At 63.6% G+C, this 20,047-nt stretch overlaps 3 protein-coding genes across 13 annotated transcripts; 1 reads left to right on the forward strand and 2 right to left on the reverse strand.

Moving 5' to 3' along the window:
• Window positions 1–790: 790 nt before the first annotated feature.
• Window positions 791–3,433, reverse strand: MRPS2 (mitochondrial ribosomal protein S2). 2 transcript variants are annotated; one of them, XM_037036672.1, is made up of 4 exons: window positions 3,332–3,433; window positions 2,988–3,113; window positions 2,548–2,677; window positions 791–1,445 (listed from the first exon to the last, which is right to left on the reverse strand). In XM_037036672.1, exons 1-4 carry the CDS (start codon window positions 3,369–3,371, stop codon window positions 866–868), a joined length of 876 nt encoding a protein of 291 aa, XP_036892567.1. In that variant the 5' UTR covers window positions 3,372–3,433; the 3' UTR covers window positions 791–865. The 2 variants fall into 2 exon arrangements, with proteins under 2 accessions (XP_036892567.1, XP_036892566.1); XM_037036671.1 differs by having other exon boundaries at window positions 2,979–3,113.
• A 337-nt stretch (window positions 3,434–3,770) lies between these two features.
• On the forward strand, window positions 3,771–7,345 carry PIERCE1 (piercer of microtubule wall 1). Its single transcript, XM_037036673.1, has 3 exons — window positions 3,771–4,587; window positions 5,295–5,373; window positions 6,004–7,345. Exons 1-3 carry the CDS (start codon window positions 4,391–4,393, stop codon window positions 6,193–6,195), a joined length of 468 nt encoding a protein of 155 aa, XP_036892568.1. The 5' UTR covers window positions 3,771–4,390; the 3' UTR covers window positions 6,196–7,345.
• Window positions 7,346–10,937: 3,592 nt separating this feature from the next.
• On the reverse strand, window positions 10,938–18,555 carry PPP1R26 (protein phosphatase 1 regulatory subunit 26). Of its 10 annotated transcripts, none has more exons than XM_037036545.1 (4): window positions 18,486–18,555; window positions 16,422–16,607; window positions 15,511–15,646; window positions 10,938–15,255 (listed from the first exon to the last, which is right to left on the reverse strand). In XM_037036545.1, exon 4 carries the CDS (start codon window positions 15,196–15,198, stop codon window positions 11,629–11,631), a length of 3,570 nt encoding a protein of 1,189 aa, XP_036892440.1. In that variant the 5' UTR covers window positions 15,199–15,255; window positions 15,511–15,646; window positions 16,422–16,607; window positions 18,486–18,555; the 3' UTR covers window positions 10,938–11,628. The 10 variants fall into 10 exon arrangements, with proteins under 10 accessions (XP_036892440.1, XP_036892444.1, XP_036892445.1 ...); XM_037036549.1 differs by having other exon boundaries at window positions 16,422–16,541; window positions 18,486–18,543; XM_037036550.1 differs by lacking the exon at window positions 18,486–18,555 and adding an exon at window positions 18,239–18,431 and having other exon boundaries at window positions 16,422–16,541.
• Window positions 18,556–20,047: the final 1,492 nt, after the last annotated feature.

Here is a 20,047-nt window from a genome sequence, read left to right on the forward strand (position 1 = left end):
ATTCTGAGAGGCCCAGGCCCACTCCAAGTCTCCCCTCCAGGTCCTATTGCCCTCACCCAGCCCCCCACCTTGCGGGCCCGCCCACCTGTCCCCAGCACCCCAGGCACTGGAGCAGAGAAGTAAACTGCTGGGCCCCTCCCTGCTGGTCTTCAAGGGACAGGATGGCAGGAGGCCAGTGTGTGGTCCCTGAGGAGCAGGGTCTGGGTATCAGGGTCCTCTGCCTCTGGATGACAGGTCAGGGCCAACCGCAGACCACCAGGGCCTTTGGGCCTCTGCATGTCACTCCCCGGCCTGCCCCGCCTGTGATGCCCTCCCTAAGGGCCAGCCCCTGAGGGCAGCCTGGGCCCTCTGCCACCCTCAGGCCTCGGAGGCCAGGACTCTGTCCAGCGAGTCTTATCTGGCCTCAGCGTCCTGGTCCCACCACGGCCTCTGGCGCTCCCTCCATCACAACTCAGCTCAGAAGCAGGGAGGGCCCCCTGCTGGACACTGTCATTTTCACAGGTTTGCACATTGCCATGAAGGCACCTCAGCGTTTCAGAGCTGCCCTCTCAACACCCAACAGGTGTTTGACGGGACACTTGGGACCCGTCTTCCCGCCCCCAATGTGTGTGCAGGACCCGGGCCGGCACGTGTCCAGCCACACGAGGTCCACCCTGCCCCAGACGCTGCTGTGAGATTCGGGGACAAGTGTGTTTCCCAGCAGGTCCTTCCTGGACAGGCTGCTTGCGCTCTGCGGGCAGCTGCCCAGGACATTGGCCAGCAGCGGACGAGAGGCCAGGGAGACCCACATGCACTAAAGGCCGCAGCCGGGGACGGGCTTGGGTGCTGCTTTTATTTGGGAGGGCAGACAGGTCAGGGGAACGGCCTACGTCCCTGGGGTCAAAGGGTCTGCGGGGCCCCGGCCCTCAGTGCCCCCCTGGCTCTGCAGCCGGTACAAGGCCTCGACCTGCTGGCGCTTCGCCTTGGCCCGGGTGATGGTGGTCCGGAAGAGCCGGCAGAAGAGCTGAATGGACGGGGGCGAGTCATCATTGCCAGGAACAGGGTAGGTGATGAGGCAGGGGTTGCAGTTGGTGTCCACGATGCCCACCGTGGGGATGTTCATCTTGGCTGCGTCCCTCACGGCCACGTGGGGCTCGAAGACGTTGTTGAGTGTGTTCAGGAAGATGATGAGGTCTGGCAGGCGCACCCCGTGGCCCAGCAGGAGCGGCGCGTTGGTCAGCAGGCCGCCCTTGAAGTAGCGGGTGTGGGCGTATTCGCCACAGTCCCGGGCCGTGTTCTCAATCAGGTGCGAGAACTGCCGATTGCGGCTCACGAACAAGATGATGCCCTTTCGATAGGCCACGTGGGCCGTGAAGTTCAAGGCCAGCTGCAAGTGCGCAGCAGTCTGTTCCAGGTCGATGATGTCTTGGTCCAGGCGGCACCCAAAGATGTAAGGCTCCATGAACCTGCTCGAGACCCCGCCCAGGAGTGTGAACAGGGCCCCTCCTCGTCCTCCGTGGGGGGCACCCCTTCCCCAGGATGACAGGAGGGAGGACCTTGTCCTGTGAGTGACGGCTGGGGCAGCTGGGGGGTGGCAGGGAGTGAGAGGGGCTGGTCTGGCTTACAGGCCGCCTCCAGGTCTCAGACATATGGCTCAGCCTCGGAACCTGCGTCTCGTCATGCGGGGACCCTAACACAGTCCACCTCACAGGGGTGTCTGGGTATTTCAACATAACATCACGGCCTCTTTTGTCACACTGTCGTTTTGGAGGCTTTATTGAGGCCACCTGGGGGCTGGGTTGAGGGAGCAGTGGAGCAGGGGGAGCCCCAGACTGCAAGTGTGAGAGGTCAGGTCAGGGGGCAGCCAGGCCCGGGGGCCAGGGGGAACCCCGAGGACACAGAGGTCTGCTCTGGAGCATCCCTTGCCCTCATCTCCCCTTCAGGGCACTCCCACCCAGCTCTCATCCCCTCCTCCAGCAAAATGCTGGAGCATCCCAGCCCCCAGCTTGCCCTCCCCACAATGAAACCCCGCCTCCTGCTGCCTCTGCTCCGGCCAGGACAGCCCCTCCTCTCCAGATGCCTCACTGATGTGGCCCAAGCTGCTCCCTCTCAGCACCCATGTGACACCATGCTGGGGTGGCCAAGGTGTCACCCCTCACAGGACCCCAGCTCCTGATGTCCCTCAGGTCTCCCCTCATTCCTGTCACCTGCCTGCCACCCTCCACCTCCAACCCCGAACCCCAGACCCCAGCTCTGCCCCCCACCATCTCCCATCTACCTGCTGTTCCAGCTCTTCTGCCCCCAGGGTCAGGCCACTGTCCTCCCTGGCCTCCTACCTGCCCCTCCAGCCCTGGTCTGGTCCGTTCTCCAAGCAGCCAGCATGCTGACCACCTGAGAGGACCGGCCAGTCACCACTCCTCTGTAGGGCCTTGGGGCCTGCCCCTCCCACCCTCCCCAGACCTTCCGTCCCCCAAGGGCTGTGAGTCTATCTGGAGAAGGGGGCTGTGCTCCGACAAACCGACCCGTGCCAGTACAGAGGGGCCCCGCCCCCCAGGGCCCCACACCTGCCTGTGCCGACAGCCGGCTTTGTGTCCCAGGTGCACCCGGGCGTCGAAGAGGCTCCTCACGGAGAACAGCTCCTTGACGTTGAAGAAGTCGGAGTGCTTGAGCGGCTCGCTGAGGACCCTGACCTGGAGATCTGGCCAGGACAGGAGGCTGGGTCTGAGCCCCAGAGATGCACAGGGAGGGAGGCGCTGGCCCCTAGCCCCGTTTAGGGGTGGGTGGGGGTCACTCTAAAGCCCGTTTTCAGTGCGCAGCACCTAGTCCGTGGGGCTGCTGGGGTACAGGCCGCCCCTTCTCCCCACTTGACGCGGACCCTTCCAGGGTTTCACAATTAAACCAAGGGGCACTCAGGACTCCTGGCGACAGACCACTTCAATCCGAAACAGTGAGGCCTGGCGGCTACCCCCTGCTCCCCACCCGCCCCTCTGCCCAGGGACCTGCTTTACCGCCGCTGCCCTCGGGCTCGCTCGGGGCGGGGGCCGCGGCGCTTCCCAGCGTCCTGCTGCTCGGTCGGGCAGCGCTGGGGGGCGCCGCCTTGAGGACACGTAGACGCAGCGACCTGGGCCAGACACCTGTGGAGAGAGCGGACAGCGGAGTCACGGCGCGCGTCCTCTGGTTTCCCTCCCGCCTCTGGGGTCCCGTGCGGTGGTGACGTTGCAGCCCCGGGGCGCGACCCTGCAGCCCCGGGATGAGGATCCCGGTGAAGCGACCCTGCAAGCCCGGGGCGGGGATCCTGGGGATACGACCCTACAGGCCCCTACAGGCCCCTGAGGTCCAGGGGCGCTCTCACCAGCGCTCAGCAGCCGGGGTAGGGCGCGCGCGGGCGCCATGGTGAGGGGGAGGCGGGCGCGGTGCCAGAGTGGCTTCTTCTTCCGCCGCGGCCCGCGCCGCCGCAGCACCGCCCCCTGCAGGCCTGGAGGTGTCACTGCGGGGTCCGCGCCGCCCTGCCGCCCCGCTAGCCAGGGGCCTCGCGGGCAGTGCCGGCCGCGACGGGCTGAGTCGGACTCGAGCTCGCCGCCTGCAGACGTGGTAGGCCGGAGGGCCGCACCGGGGTCCGGGAGAGTGCGGGGTCGGGGGGTGCGTCCCCTCGTCCTGCCCCCTTTCCCCTAGACCCCGACAGCACTCCGGAGCGGCGTTGGGGACCGCCCCTCGCCCTCTCGCTTGCCCACTTCCTGCAATGCTCGCGGCCGACTGCCCTACGAGCCGTCCCCGTGGGAACTCCCCGGGCCTGGGCACCCTCCTCACCTCCGGCCAGTCTAACCCAACCTCTTGCACTCCAAAATTGTTTTTAATTTTTAAACAATGCTTGGCTTAGAAGGTTTCCATAACCTTAGGCAAGTCTGGAGTCGAAATGCATTCTCTGGGTACGGGGGTACGAAGTGGTGGGGTCAAGGAGCATCCCTGACATGGACCGTGGGCGTCGGAACCCAGCGCGCGGAGTCCTGCGCGCGGTCGGCCCTGCGGCGCTTTAAGTCCTGCAAGTGGTTGATGAAGCCCCGGCGCTCGCCTTGCACCGCTTCGGGACAAGGTCAGGACGTGACCTGCGAGCGAGGACGGCCTGCCCCGCAGGCATCCCGTGTACCCGTTACTGCAACCCCAGGAAGCGATACTTTGTTATCCCGGCCAGCCGGCCTTTCGTATTCGCCCCGGAAGATTCCAGACCTCGCATTCCAGACCAGCAGGGGGGCATGGCCCCGCAGCCACAGGTCCCTTAATTACGCCACCCGCCCAGTCAGGTGACCAAGCCGTCGCTTAGCAACAGGACGCCGCGCGACCCTTGAGGCACGGGCTGCGGAGAGGCTGCTGCTTCCCTTGCCTCTTTCCCCGGTGCTGCGCCCGTGGACGGCGGATGTCCGAGGAGAGCCCCCGAGAGTGCGCGGAGCCTGTGGAGCCCGCGGAGTCCGAAGAGCCCGCGGAGACCGAGGAGCCCGCGGAGCCCGCGGAGCCCGCGTCCCAGGCCCTCCCGCCGAAAACCAGCGACCACTACCGTGTAGATGAGAACCTGCCGGTCAGGTTCAATAACCCGGCGTGGTTCCGGGGCTACAGGTGAGAACCACAGGGAGGGGCCACCTGGCAAACTCAGAGGGAAGAGAGGCCACCTTTTTCAGCGGGCAGCCAGGGGTTCAGCCGCTCCCACGCCTGCTCAGATAGGCCTGGGTGCAAGCCTCCCCAGGGCCCCAGCCTGCCCTGGCTCCCAAGTCAGCTCTTCCCCCAGCGAGCTGCAGAAGCACCCGTCGGTGGGCCAGCAGTGCAGGGGGGCAGCCAGCAGAGGCCACACACCCGCTTCCCAGCTGGGGCGAGTCTCCACTCCTCTCCCAGCTCAGAGGAACCTCTTCGGGGTGAGCGTCCCACCTCCCGCCTCAGGCCCTGTGACCTCGAGTCCGAGACTCGGTGCGCTGTCGAGCGAACTGCAGACTACCCTCTCCTTCATGGCTGGGCCTGGGTGCCAGGGAGGCCCTCTGCAACCCCGGCGCGGTGGGGCTGTTATCCCCCAGTAGAGACTGCCGGGAGGGTGGAAGGTCGGGTGGCGTCTCTCTGAGATTCTCTAGGGCTTTGGGCTGCCTACGAAGGGCAAGAACGGAGGTGAGCAGAGAGGACCAGGGGGCCCACGCTCCCCACGAGCCTGGTTCTCGGCTGCATCTCCAACCTGGGGCATTTCCCACAAGGCTCCACCAACCAAACCCTTTAGGGCTGTGGCTTGGGCAGAATTAGACAAAATGGATGGAACATAGAGAACCTCTCTCACTTGCCAGGACCAAAGTGCCCGTCTCAGTGTATAGGACCAGTAACCAAGCTTACGGGGGCAGGGCTCCCACCGTGCACGAGATGCCGGTAAGCAGGAAGCCCGCTAGAGTGAAGGCGTAGGGGGGTGGGGGGGTGGGGGGTGGCGGGGGTGGGGAGTGTCTCTGGAAGCACCCCACACCATGGATTTCTCCAAAGGGCAACACGTCCTGGGGGTGGGGTGGGAGGGGCCCAATGCTCTAAAATGGCCGAGTGGGAGGGGCGCCTCAGATCCCCTGGATCAGGGCCAGGTAGAAGTGAACGGACCTGCAATGAAACGTTTTCAGGGAGGACACAAGTGCCTGTAGACCCGCTCGTGAGGTCACGTGGATACACAGCCAGTCTCGCGAGGGCAGGCAGTGGTGCTGCGGCAGATAAATGGAGGCCCAGTCACTAGCCTAGAGCAGACTTCCTGAGCGAGAAAATGGGAGTGGCTTCGGGCAGGACCCCAGCCAAGGCTCCTCGTGCCTGTGGAAGGAGGCACTGTTGATACTTTCCTGGGCCTGAGGCCGGAGCGGGATGGTCTGGGGCACCCTAGGCCATCCTGCTAGCCTGGCCTCTCCGAGTCCTAGGGATTAGAGACATTTCCTCAATAAGTTCTTATTTTTCTTCCCAAAACACCTGAGGACTGACTGCTTAAGGGTCTCACCACACACCGTTGTGTTCCCTTTTTATTGCCAGAAAGTATTCTATGCAAAGTCGAGTAAATTTTCCAGACAACTAGCAGCCACTGGAATGTTCCAGAACAATTCCTTCAACGTCTGCCTGGAGAAGAGCATCGTGACTGGCGTTGACAACTGCATCACTTCCTACGACCGGCTGAACTTCCACCCGAGCTACAACGTCAGCAGGCCGTCCATCTGCAGTGACTGAGCGGCCGGCCCCCCTCCCCACCAGGGCTCTCCGCCCCCAGCGCGGGCCACCTGGGGAGCCGCCATCGCTGGGTCCCTGAAGACTTGCCCGATGGTGAAGACACTGACCATACCACTTGCCCTCAAAGTATTTTTTCTCTCTAGATTAGAAAAATGTGCAAGCAGGGCTGTGACATCCTATTTTCACGTCTTAAGTCTTACATCTGAGATGGAAGGATGCTGACGCCTTGAATTTGCATTAAAGGGCTGCCGTGTCCAGACTCACAGACTCATCTGTGATCAAGGAGCAGATCCCGGCCAGCTGAGGACCCACATGGCGTCCCGAATGCTGTCCACCTGCGTCTCTGTTCGGGCGTCTTATTTCCACTGGTGATTGCTCACCTTCGGAGGGAGGGGACAGTGGCCTGCCAGGGCAGACCGCTCCGGGAGCGGCACTGCAGAGCCCACCCGGAAGGTGCCAGGCAGGAGCAGGCAGGACCGAGGACAGACTCGGGTGCCCCTGGACGTCCTCCAGCCCCAAAGGAGGCTCTGGCGGGAGGCCCAGTCAACGAAGCAGTGGCTCCCGTTGGAGGGGCCGGTGCCCACGGGGTAGTTCTTGCCTGTGTGTTCATTTAAAGTCTTCAACAGGAAGGGAAAGAGAAGCGTGCAGAGGGAATGGCCGCAGTGAGGAGACGGCCGCTGTGCCTCTCAGACGCGGGTCCCCTTCCCTCGGTCGACACGCTGCACACTGGGAACGAGACGTGAGACACCGTTGCTCATACCCCCGACATCTCCTCTACAGGTGCTCTCTCCCCCAGCCCCAGGAGATTTTACTCATGTATGAATTTGGGGAGAAATTCACCCCCAACTGGTTATTTCTTCATAAAACTTTCTGTTGTTCTGGCCTGGTAGCTCAGTTGGAGCATCATCCCAGTTCGCCAAGGTTGTGGGTTTGATCCCTGCTCAGGGCACATACGAGCATCAACCAATGAATGCATCAGTAAGTGGAACAACGAACTGATGTCTCCCTCGAAAATCATGTAAAAAACTTAAAGCAACAAAAACCCCTTTTGTTATTAATACACCAAGTAAACACTTAGGCAACCTTCTTCGTGTCCATTTTGGAGTGAAAATGGTTTCCCGAGAAAATCGACAGTTTCGATAAAAAGACACAGAGTGGGGTTTGACCCGGGGTCTGTGTGTCCCCTCAGCCCGGAAGCCAAAGGAGACGCCAGGCGTCACACCGAAAGTATTCACAACTCCCATTACAAACGTCGCGATACGCTTCAGGTGGTGTGGCTCAGGGGGTCGGTGTCATCCTGTAAAGCGAAAGGTCATCGGTTCAATTCCTGGTCAGGGCACAGGCCCGGGTTTCAGATTTGGTCCCAGGTTGGGGGCGTGTACGAGAGGCAACCAATCGATGTTTCTCTCTCACATGGATGTTTCACTCCCTCTCTCCCTTTCTCCTTCCCTCTTTCAAATCAAAAAAAAAAACCCACCACCAAAATACTAAGAACTCTTCTGTGTTTAGCCTCTGCAGAAAAAAAACAAAAACCAAAAAACAATGCCTACCAACCTAGTTCGTAAACTCACCAGGAAGAACGGGTTCTGCCTTGACCACAGCTGGAGGGCGCGTTAGCAGCACTGAGGGCGAGGGGTTGGTAAAGCCCCCAGCAAGTGGCTTGCTCTCCTGCCTGAGACGCGGTGAGCGCAGGCCGCTTCCCCCAAGCCGAGTGCAGAGGAGAGGGCACTGAACCCGGACTGGTGCTGTGTCGGCTCAGGGCTCCCGCTGGGGCCTTCCTGGCGCCCGGCTGGTGATGCATCCCCAGGTGGGGAAGTGAAAACCAGAGCTTCTAGAAGGAGGCCTAGGAAGTGTCTTTCTGGCCTTGGGTGGGCAAAGCCTTCTTAGAGGAAAAGGCTGATGCGTTAGACTTTGTTAAAATGGGGATGTAGCTGTTTTCCAAGAAAAGGATGCCCAGCCCACCGGCAGGCGTCACAAAGTGAATGGGGGCATTGGAATTGGGCACTGAAATGCTTTAGTTAATTGGTCATATCTGATAACGTTTCTGCAACAGTTGCTAATGTGTTAAGGGGAGGTCAGACTCGGGACATTTATCCTGAGCAGTGAAGGCCTGGAAAGATGGAAACAGAAATGTCTCTGGCATACGTGTCCATCTTCCCAGACCTTGTCACCATCTCCGGCTCTGGCTCCCAGTATCTGAGTTCTGGAGCCTGGGCCAGGGAGCCGCAGGCTCAGGTTTTCAAGGGGCTTTGTCGCTGTCCCCTCCTTGGATACGCCCACCCGGGGCAGGTCTTACTCCTACACCTCCTTTTTTGGGTGGGAAAATTAGGCTCTGAAGGAGGGTGGCCCTGGGCCTGAACCGGCTTTGGGGATGTCCTGGGGGGGGGGGCAAGGTCACCAGTGACCTCAGTTCTGGGCCCCGACTTCCTACGACACACTGGCAAGGGTCAGATGCAGGCCCCGAAGTCACAGATGCTGTGAACTTTGAACCTTTCTAGCGTGTTTCAAACCGGAATCCCTGTGTACTAAGTGCTTCCAGGACCTCAGATCAGATGGGAACAGTTGCAGGAAAGGCCACGGAAACAGTCAGGGTGGCACAAACCCATTTCCCCGGAACGTTCAGCTTCACGGCTATTCCTGGAAACCTCTCTCCAGCCACGAGTAGGTGTTTCTTCATCTGGCCTTTCATTCTACTCTGAAAGGAAACACTGAAAATGAAGTTTCGTAACACGTCACTAATCCCTTAACTTGGCGGCTGGGTTGGCTTAAACCCAGTGACGCCTTCGTCTGACAGCCTATTCTCACCTGCCTATGTGCCTTTTTCTTCAGTGACCTTTTACGTTTTAATTATAGTCAATCACAGTAAGAGATTTCAAATATATAGTAAAATAGATCCACACTGAAAAAAACCCTGTCCAGCCCACAAGACTCTGGAAGCCTCGAAGGTTCTGCAAAGAATGTCCTGCACCGCCCCGCCCCCAGGCCCCAAACATCGGCCCCAGCAGTCTGGCCTCGAGTGAGCAGCTGTGGTTTGCGGGTTGTGGGGAAGGGGGGGTCAGTCCTGCTTCAGCCTCTAAACTGACCCTCAGGTAACTTCGAGGAAGGGACACCAAGGTGACAACACCTGCTGCATTTCCATACACGCAGGCAAGGCGCCCCACTTCCCGATGCGAGTGCGTCTCAGGCAGCAAAGCGGCCACTAGCCCCTTCCAATGCTGGGCAGTGGGCAGCCCCCCCTACAGCACACCCCCCACGCAGTTGCGGTGGGGGGTGAGCCCCGACACGGAGTGCCAGGGCCTTTCCCTCCTCCCAGCCCCATTTCTGCTCCGCGGACCCCTGACCAGCACAGGGGCAGTTCGGAGGACACCGTGTGTGACCCCACGGCCCAGCCCAGGGCGCTGTCACCTCTGCCCGCGGCCTCGCACTGAATGAAGCTCAGCTAGGCCCAGACTCGCAGACCTGCCAGCCTGCTCCCTGGCTCTGTGGGTGTGACTCGTCCCTGCGTCTCCACAGTCACAGCTGGACCGAATGCATTGTCCACTGGGGCCCTCTTTCACCAATGGGTGTGCATTTAGCGTCTCAGGCAGCAGCTCCTGCGATGCTGCCCTGCGGGCTGCACAGTCATGGTGGGGGCCAGACGTCAGCGGTCACCCCGGTGCAGCCCCCTTCCCAGACAGGCGCAGCCGAGCCTCTGGCCTCGGCTGGTGTCTGGTTTGTGAAGACACGTGTGCGTGGTGGCTGGCACACCAGATGGGGCTCTGGGTTGCAGAGGTGATGGGAGCTGGGAGGCGGGTCTGGGCACAGGGAGCAGGGTGCTCAGTGCAGAAGGCATCTGTGGCTCAGGCCGGACCCGGGCCCCCGACACTGGGCCGCCCCGGGGAGATCAAACTAGTAAACCGATTCTCCAGCAGCGCTTGATTTATGGGAGCTAAAAAACCAGTCCTTGTATACAAAACAAGCGATTCTTGTTTTTGAGTGTTCATTGCACTCCTTAAAATCAAGGGCAGCCTTGGCTGGTGTAGTTCAGTGGATTGAGCGTGGGCCTGTGGACCAAAGGGTCGCTGGTTGGATTCCCAGTCAGGGCACATGCCTGGGTTGCCGGCCAGTTCCCTAGGGGGTGTGGGGGAGGCAACCACACATTGATGTTTCTCTCCCACTCTTTCTCCTTCCTTTCCCCTCTCTAAAAATAAATAAATAAAATATTTCTAAAAAAATCAAGGACAATTTAAAGCCCGGGTTACGTGAACTGCTTCTCCTGCAGTGGGTCTCTGACGACGCCGATCTCAGGGTGCCCCTCACAGGCACCCACAGCTTGGCTTCCGGGCTGCCCTACTGTCAGTGGAGAGCAGGTAACCAGGCAGACGCTGACCGTGGTGCTGGTGCAGGGCTGCGTTCAGGCACAGGATGGGATCACTGCCAGGATCTGGGGATGCGGGACCTGTAGAAAGCCCACTTGCACGTCAGCACCCCACTACCTCGGGTGGCAGAGTGTGCCTTGTGCCTGGGCCGTGGCAGTCGGGCTGCATTTCGGGGCGCCCGACGACGGCCTGCCGGACACCTGCGTGCACACGTGGCGACCCGTCAGGGCCCAGCCCTGGGACACAGCTGTTCCTCCCGTGTCCACAGTGGTCACGGGGCCCCTTGCAAAGTGGAGCGGGGCGGGCCCCCATCCATGGCCCTCTTCGCCTGCCACGGGAGGTGAGGGCACCGGGGTCCATCCACGGTGCTCACGGGGGCTGGACACAGGATGCACGGGCTTTCTGTTGCCTTGGAGGGTGGTGGCTAAACATGAGGACCCCAGGGCTCCCGTAGACAAAGAGGTTTATTGAACTATGAGAACCATTGGTCATCGAACAGGACTGGATGGAAAACAATGTGGGTGCCCCCCTGAGGAATGAAGCGGCCCGTGCGCGCGTGCGCGCGCTCTCGTGGGCTCTGTGCGCAATGGGCGCAGCCCGTGTGCTCACTGGCGTTTGTGCTTTGACGTTTCTCTGGCCGAGGGCCCGGCCGCCATGTTCAGCAGGTGTGCCCTGGCCTCTTGGCCCAAGGTCCCTTATAGCAAGTGATGTCCAGGAGCCTCCAGACGGAGACCTCGGGGGCGTCACTGTCACCCGCTCAGCACAGCCGGATGTCCACCGCGGGCACCCCGGAGTGCCAGTCTCTGAGTCCCCCAAGCCTGGCCGTGCAAAGCAAGACCCGGGTGGTCTATGGAGCCCACGGAACTGCCGTCAGAGATGCCCTACCAAATCAAACAGCTCTATTCTCCAAAAATAGTTTTTACAGCACTTTAAATAATTTACAAAAAAGCTACAAAACTCCTATTTACCAGGACATGTGTTAAATAGGGCATTGATCCCGTTACTGTACACATATACAGGACGGTTGCGGTGGCTCCCATCCCCCTCTGCCCACGGTGCCACCGGACACTCGTGCTCACAGCTTCAGGGCTTTGCCTGGGGCCACGGGGCCACCATCCTCCACGGAGGTGTCACTCAGCTCGCTGGCATCGCTGCCCCAGGCCTCCTGGTCCTTGGCAAGATCTCTGCCTGGCCCCTGTCCGTACCTCAGGTCCAGAACGTCCTCGTCCAAACCCAGGTTCCTGCTGTCGCGGAAGCCGAGTGTGGCCGGAGCCTTCCTCCTGGGCCAGTGCCCGCCCTCCTTCCTCCCGAGCAGGTGTGAACTCCCGAACACGGGGCTGGGGCCGGCCGGGGCCTCCCTGAAGGCTGAGAAGGACGGGCCCTGCAGAGGCAGGCCCAGGCCAGGGCTGAAGAGGCTGGTCGGCTTGCCCCCCCAGGCCACACTGTTCCCAAAATGGAATAACTGTGTGGAGCGCAGCGGCGAGAAGCCTGTGAAAGGCAGTCCCCTCTTCGGGTCCGTGGTGAGGCTGGGCGAGCCCCGGGCCTGGCCCTCTACCACCTTCTCCTTCTCGCTCCCCAGGCCTCCTCTCCATGCTGCATCCCTGCCTTCCGAGCTCAGCGCCCACGTGCTCTGCAGCCGACTCTGGTGGGTGAAGTCGCCCCACGGGAGAGCAGGGCTGGCCTGGGGCCCTCCCTCCCTGTCCGCTCCCAGGCTCCGAGTCAGGGCGCTCCGGCTCCGAGAGGTCACGAGCAGGGTGCCACTGAGGCTTCCTGCCCCAGCGCCTGCTTCTGCACAACTGGACGGCTGACCGACAGCGCTGTCCCCAGCGGTAGGCCCAGCGCCTCGTGCGCTCCGGTCCCTGTGAGGGTAAAGGCTTCTCCTGCCAGCAGGGGGCCCTCTGGCAGGCACAGTCTCACTGGTGCTCCTGGGGGGTGCCTGCTGGCCTCGGGACAGGGCAGCGGGGAGGCAGGCCTGCTCTGCGTGGGGGCCGCCCCTCGGTCCCGCAGCTGGCTGAGGGGTCCCCCTGCCTCTCTGGCTCCGCGTGCACACACCAGGCTGAAGGGCCAGGGCCGGGACGGCTGCCTTTCGGCCTGGTGGCTCTGGCCTGGCCACGCTCGCTGGCCCGAGTGTGGTGGGACTTCCTCCTTGAACCTCTAAACCGCTCACAGACTCCTTGGCCTTTTCTGCCAAAAACCTCCTGATCTCCAGTTCGATGCTGTCATCACTGTCCACGGAACTGCTGTCCTCTGACTGCGGGCCGGGGCCGGCAGCCGAGCCGTGAAGGGGGCCGGCCTCAGCCTCGCCGGAGCACCCGCGCCCTCGGCGGGCTCTCCGCCCCGGTGCGAGGGCCAGGGGCGTGTCTGCAGGCCCAGTGCTGCCCCCGGGCTCCGTTCTCTCTGTCCCGCAGCAGGAGACGCCAGAAGGCTTCCTCCGAGGGTCCTCCTTGCCGTCCTGTCTGGCCTTGGAGAGACAGCTTTTCAGCGGGTGTGGGCCTCTCTCCCTCCAGCCTTGCTGGAGGCCGCCCTGCTGGCCGGCAGCCCGTGCCTCTGTGGTGCTGAACCTGACTTTCTTCCTGCACGCGGCTCTGGGGTCCCTGCACCGCTTCTTGAGCCTCCGTTTGGATCGAAGCAAGTCCTTAATGGCGGTGTCCAGGTCTTCGTCGCTGTCCAGCGAGCTGCTCTTGTCCTCAGAGCTCCCCTTCTCGTCTGGACTCCTCGACTCGACTGCCTTCCCGGGGCTGGGTGACATGCCGCCCCGCATGTCCAGGGCCACGTGCTCACCTCCCAACCCAACTGTCCTGCAGGGTGGCAGCTGGGCCTCACCCTCCCTGCCAGGGGCCTCGCTGGCTCTTGCCGGGCCGGGGTCACTGTCCGGGGCACCCTCCTTCGCCACCTCACTCGCTTTCCTGGGTGTGGGTGACCACATGGTGGTGCTGCCTCCCCGGCGTTTCCTTTTGCGGCTCGGTGACACCTCCAGCGTTCTAGAGGCCGGGGCCTTGGGGCCACCGGCCTGTCCGTGGGGGCCAGGCGGAGGCAGTGGGCTCTGCACAGTGTGCGGGCAGGGGTCCGTCCTGGCCAGCAAAGTCCCTGACTGGGCCTTCAGTGCCAAAAACGTCCGGATCTCCCGCTCGATGCTGTCGTCACTGTCCACGGAGCTGCTGTCCCCGTCAGAGTGGGAAGGCACGCTCGGGGGACGAGGGAGCGGGCTGGTGGACAGGGGTCTGTCGCCGCCCTCCCCAGGGGCTGGCAAGATGGTTTTGGAAATGTCCAGGATGGCCTCGGCACACATCAGCTCGGTGGACGTGTCTGCCCGGCACGAGGGCCCGTCCGCCAACTCGCTCTTGGCCGCTGCGTGTCCTGGGGCTGCAGGGACTTTGGTTTCCTTTGGTGGCTTGGAGGGACGGTCAGGGCCACCGGGGCCGAGATCCACGGCCTTCGAGGCCACTGGCTTCTTCTTGCCTAGTGTTTTCCTGTGGGTTTCGGGCAAGGCACTTTTCGTGGCGTGGCTCGTGCTGCGGGCAGGGGGCTCGGGCGGCCCCTCCCCCGGTGGGTCCCCACTCGCCTCCTTCCTTTTCTCCAGCTGGTACAGCTGGATCGCCTCCTCGATGCCGTCGTCGCTGCTGGAGTCGGAGGCCTCGCGCACCAGGGCCGAGCTCCTGGCTCCCTGTCCCCGCCGCCCGGGGCCAGGGCTCCTCTTGGCCCCACCCTTACTCTGGGCCTCTACAGTGCGGCAGGCGGCCGGAGGCCTGGGTGCTGCTGGCTTTGGGCTGCCCAAGCTCTCCGGCTCGGTGGTGGCTCTGGACCTGAGACTTCTGGGCTGCGCGGGCGCCTTTGCCAACCTGGGAGGCTTCCGGAAGACAAACTCCCTGCAGGCGCCCGCCAACTCCTGCCGCGGCGCCTTGACGCCCGGCTCTTTGCAGGATCTGAGTGCGGGTTTGGACGAGGTGTCGCCGGGGTCTGTTTTTTTGTCCGCAGGAGCGTCCTGTTTGGGGGGCTCGTGCTGTCTTTTCTCGCTCAGAAACTGCTCTATCTCTGCCCGGATGCTCTGCTCGAAGGAGTCCTCGCTACTGACGCTGAGTGGGGAGGCGGAGCCTGGGGCCTCACTAGCTCCCACGCGGCTGCCAGGGGCACCTCCTGAACCAGGTGTGAGTCTGGGGGGACACCAGGCAGGTGGGGCACTGCTCTGAGGCGGCTCTGGCTTGGGTGGACTGTCCCCGCTGGCAGCTGTGGGCTGGGTGGCCCCGCTCCTGGCCTTCAGGTACTCCTGGATGGCTTCCTCAATGTCGCGGTCCACCGAGTCGTCGCTGTCCGAATCCAGCACCGGGGGCCCCACATCGGCACTGTCTTCCTCTCGCCTGGGGCCAGAATCGGCAGCATGACCACAGGCGGCCGAGGTGAGGCTGGTGGCCGGCTGGGCCTCGCGGCCCCGTGGGCCTCTGTGCAGGGCGCGCTCCTGGCTCCTGCCCCGCGCGGCCCGGTCGCCCTGGAGTGTGCTGATGACCATCTGCACCCTGGCGCTCACGGCCGCGCGCCCCGCGCTTTCCGGCTCCGAGAAGCGCCCAGGAAACCTACAGCCCCCTGGCCGCCCAAAGGCTTCCCATGCGGACTGCAGAGCGAGCACAGGAGGGGCGTTCATGAGGAACATTCTAGCGACGGGCAGGCACGCCGAGGCCGGGCTCCGTCTGCCCGCTGGCTTCACATCCTGCTGGGGGGAAAGCACAGCGGTGAGGCACCGTGGCGCGAGGGGACGGAGCCCGCGGCCCCCGGCCGGGGGGCCACGGGACTCGGGCTGCGTGGCCTCCTGTCCTGCGCCATGCCACGCCTGCGGTGAGGACGCCGAGGGAACACACCTCGGTCGGCCCGCCTGCCAGTGCTCTCGGGAGCCCACCCCTGCGGTTTCCGTCCCGCTCTGGCTGTGGGTCCCCACCTTCTCCGCAAGAGAACAGGCTTTATTTACCTCAAAAAGCTGCCCAGGTGCCAGCAAGGCGAAGGCCACACCTGCTTCTCTGCAGGTTAAAGACCAGGGGGTTCGGGCCCCCGGGCACCGAGAGGGACCGTGCGGGGCGGCTCATTCTGGGCGGCGGCGGCGACCCCTGTGGGAAAATGTTACGTGACGTGAGCGACTTCGCACTCGCCTCCCTGAATGTCTTCACCACATTGCTTGTTACTGGAAAGAGTCAGATGCCTGTTAGCGAGATGTCCTCACAGCGTCATGTAGTTATTTTTGGCTAACGAGCAGAGATGTCCCCCAGACACTGCCTGCATGCCCTTTCCCTCCCGTGTGGTGACCCCGGTCTCCGTGTCTCAGACCCCGTGTGGCTCTGTCGGCAGGACCGCCGGTCTGGTCCAGGGACCACGGACGACAGCCAGCAAACAGCGTGCACCCCAAAGGTTGGGGCTGCGGCTCACCGAGGGCGGTGACGGGGACTGCAGCTGGTCATTTAGGAAAACACAAGACACACCAGGCGAGTGTGAGCTCCTGACACCTGTATCTGGCCCCTCCCGCCCCCGAAGCTGGAACACAAGGCCACTGGATGAAGGGTGCTCGGCCTGGCAGCCTTTATGGAAACAGCAATTGAGTTCCGCTCCCCAAGGGAGCCAGGCAGGGCTGTCCCACCCAGGGTACCTGAAGGGTGGGCTAGGACGGGCCTGGGGACCCACTTTGCTGCTGATACTGGCCCTTCTCTGTCAAGAGCTCCCTTGCTGACGGCACGTAATCTCGTCTGCAGGGCACAGCCTCCCCAGGGAAGCGTGGCCTAGCCACCGGGGCATGGACGTGCCCAGGCAGGTTAACCAGAGGGCCGCTTGCTACTGCCGACCTGTGCTCAATGAGCGGAAGCACAGCGTCGGAGAACTTCTCGCACTTACCTGAAACTCTCCTGAGTCCCGGTTCAGGGTGGCAATGGGGCGGCCGACGCCGGCACATCGAGGGTGTGAGGTCTGCGTTGCCCGGCAGGCACGCCGTGGCGTCCTCGGCCCCCTTTCAGACTGCCAGGGGGGCGGGAAGCAGAGACACCCGTTCAGAGGCCCAAGTGACAGCGAGCATTGTTTCAACTTTGTAAAAGAAACAGCATCAACTTACAGGCTCAAAATGAAATTCTAGAAGAATTCGCCCCGAGACCAACGAGAGCTAAGCACCAGTTTACAACTAACTGGCCATCCGTAGGGCTGGAGGTAGCGGGTGGCGGGGGAGTGCATGCAGCTGGTCCCCAGTGCCCAGGCCCACGACAGCCCACGAACTCTCCCACGATGTCACCGCCACAGACCGGGGGGGACCAACAATGGGGGGGTTGCACTGCCTGGGGACCTGTGCCCACCCCCCTGTGGTCGTTAACCAGAGACTGCAGGATGCCTGCACAGGCCTGGGCAAGAAGGGTCTGAATCCAGGCCACTCACGGGTTCAACAGAAACACCGTCTTGGAAGTGGGCCCAGGAGTGACCCCGACGCGCCAGGCTGCACCGTGGAATGAAGCTCAGGGAGAAGCGCGGCGGCCTGTGCCCCAGGGGCCATGGCTCTGTGGACGGAGCCCGGCGTCCCAGGAGACAGTGTCCTGAAGTGCCAAACCACTGGGCGCAGGAATGAGGTGAAAAATGCAGAGGAAGTCGCCAGCAGCAGCCAGCGGCTCTGAAGCACCCACTGCACCGATGAATCACACCGGCAAACTCTGGACTGTACTTGGGGAGAGTGGGGGCTGAGGCCGGCTTGGCTGTCAATCTGCCCCCCTGCACCTGAGCAGGGTCAGAGGGTGGCTGTGAGGCCGCCCAGCCCTGCACCCCAAAGCCACGTGGTGCCAGGCTGAAGTGGTGGAGGCTCCCGGACATCTTCCCAGTGCAGACCCGTGCCTCCGGGGAGGCCTAACCCAGCGCAGCTCATTCTGAACAGTATGGCTCCCTAAACGTCATGCCTCAAATATATCAGCAAAAGCGGTCCAGCCCTGGGGTGGTCACCTCCCCCGTGAGGCTGGGTTCCGGGAACCCACCAACCCCGTCAGGGAGGGCCCAGTAGGCCAACCTGAAGTGGGCGTGGGCCAGAATTCCCACCAGCTGGCCAGAAGGTCAGACCTCAAAACAGGCCGCACGGAGACCGAGGCCAGCTAGGCCTTCGCAGCTGACCCCGCCCTGCCCTTTCACCCCGCATACCCGGGCTCCCCGCCTCCAGGCGCTCATCCCTGCACTCGGCCGGTCGTCAGCCGCGTAAGTGCGAGCATCTCCCGCAGGGAAGGGGGCAGGCCTCTGCGCAGCCTGCACCCCCGGGGTTGCTTCTGGGGTCCGGGGTGCGGGGGCCAGGGGCCGGCAGGGCCCCCCGTGACCCTCCCGGAAGCTGCACCGGGCGGGACGGCTCCTCCGCGGGGGGAGGGGAGACCGGGCCCTCGGCCGAGCTCCCACGGCGGGAGCGCAGGGCCGGCCGGAAACTGCCCCGGTAGCTCTCACCTGCGCTTCACCTGGGTGCGCCCTTCTTCCCGCGCCCCGCCGGCTTCCAGGAACGCTGGGCGCGCGGCGGGCCCGGCGGCGCATAGGCGGGGCCCAGGGCTGCCTCCCAGGCCGCGACCCCCGCCCGGGGCAGTACCAGTCCCCAACACCGGCCGAGCGCGCCCCCGCCTCGCCCACCCTCCCCGGGGGCCCGGAGCCGCCGTGCGCGGCCTGCCTCTCCGCCCTTCGGCTCCGGCCCCGGACCCGGCGCTCACCTCCGCCCGGCCGCCCGGCCCCTCACCCGGCGCCCGCCCTCCCCGCGTCCCAGGGGAGGAGCGGCGCGCGGGGGGCGCGCGGGGGCGGCGGGGTCCCGCCGACCCGCCCCTCGGGCCGCGCGGAGGGGGCTGGGGCCGCCGTCTCCCCGCCGCCGCTTCCCACCCCCGCCCGGCGCGGAGGGACGGGCGGAGGGCGGGGCGCGCGGGCGGGGCGGGGCGATCCCGGGCGCCCCCTCCCCGGACCTACCGGCAGCGGCGGGAGCTGCGGCCGCCCTCCGGAAGCCGTGCCCGGTGGCTGGGCATCATGGGAATGGCACGGCCGAGTTCCGGGGGAGGCGCGCGGCCCGGCCGGACCCCCGCCCGGCGAGCGCGCGCCCACCTGCCGGCCGCTGCGGAGGCCGGGGGACACGCCGCCCTCCCCGCCTCGGACAGGGCCCCGGAAAGGTCCTGACGCCCTTGGTGAATGATTTGTTGGTGTGATGTCTGACCCCTTCCCGGCGTTGTAGAGGCGGGGACCCTCGGGGACTGTTGACTGCCCGGTCGCCAGGGCTGCGCCAAGCGCTGGGAGTGGGGGAAGGCCGGCCCTCCCCTCCACCCAGAGGGGGCAATGTAGGCCCGGAGGGTGGGCGGCAGGCGGGCGTTCGATGGCTACTTATTCTGGGGGTCGTTACTGTGATTGTGGGCTGCGGTGACCCCAGAAGCTCCCGCACGTCCAGCGCCCCCTGTGCGTCCCGCACCGTGCCTGCATCTTCTCCCTCCTTGGCTGAAGTTGCCTTCACAGAACAGGTAGAGCCTGACCTCCAGCCCCGGAGCAGCGGGTCTCCAGGCCACGTCCCCCCAGCCGCCTGCGCATGGCCAGCTTTCCGTCTAGCCTACAGCCCAGGCCTCCAGCTGCCTTCACCTTTGGGTGGTGGCCCAGGAAGCAAGGCCGGCCGGGTTCCAGCCTCGTGTTTAATAGAAGCCCAGAACTTGACCTAGGTAGGAGAGCTTCCCTCAGTCACTCAAGAATTGCTCGCTGGGCCTGCCGGAGAGTGTGTCGGGGCTGGAGGGTGGGGTGGGGGCAGGAGAGCCTGTCTCTCTCTACACCCAAAGCCTGTCCCAGCATTCCTCCCGTGCTGGGCACAGGGCTTGTTTGGGAAGAGGGAGGGGAACACCTGGGGTCACACCCTGGACTGATGTCTGATTCTGTTTCTGGCCTCCTCCCCTAAGGCATGACATTGGAAGTTTCCAGTTTTACTTTTCAAACTGTCTGGAGATCTTTGTCCAAGGCCCGTGGTGTCGTGGGTGCGGCTGAGGGTGCTAGGACCACCCTGCTGGTGGAAGGGGCAGATCAAGAGCAAGACAAGCCAACACCTCCGTCCGTCCATCCCCACGGCCTGGCTCCGCAGCCCCGTCACAAACGGATTTGGGGGTGAACTGGGTGTTTGTTTCCCGTCTTGCGAATGCCCGAGGTTTGGCAGGGTGGGAAACCAGAGGCTCTGTGCCGCAGGGCCCGGGACGGGAGGAGCCCCCAGTCTCCTTCAGCCTCGGGAGCTGGAGGGCCAGGTGTCGGGAACCCCACTGAAATGTGGATTTAGTGCTTCAGCGAATTGTTTTAATAAGCAATGTTTTCCTGTTACAAAAGCAGTATTCACTACCCAAAACTTGGGGAAACAGATCTAATCAATCACGTAACAGCCCAGGAACTCGGATGGTAAATGTCTGGTGGGTGCTCTCAGCGTTTGAAGAAGTGTTGGGGAGATGGGGAGGCCACTCCCTCGGGAACTGGCCGGGCATGTGCACCGCGTGGAGGCCTAGAAGGGACCCCTG

Source organism: Sturnira hondurensis, unplaced genomic scaffold, assembly GCF_014824575.4.
Source record: "Sturnira hondurensis isolate 20B ecotype Veracruz unplaced genomic scaffold, ASM1482457v3 Scaffold0022908, whole genome shotgun sequence".
In the NCBI taxonomy this organism is placed as follows: Eukaryota; Metazoa; Chordata; class Mammalia; order Chiroptera; family Phyllostomidae; genus Sturnira; species Sturnira hondurensis.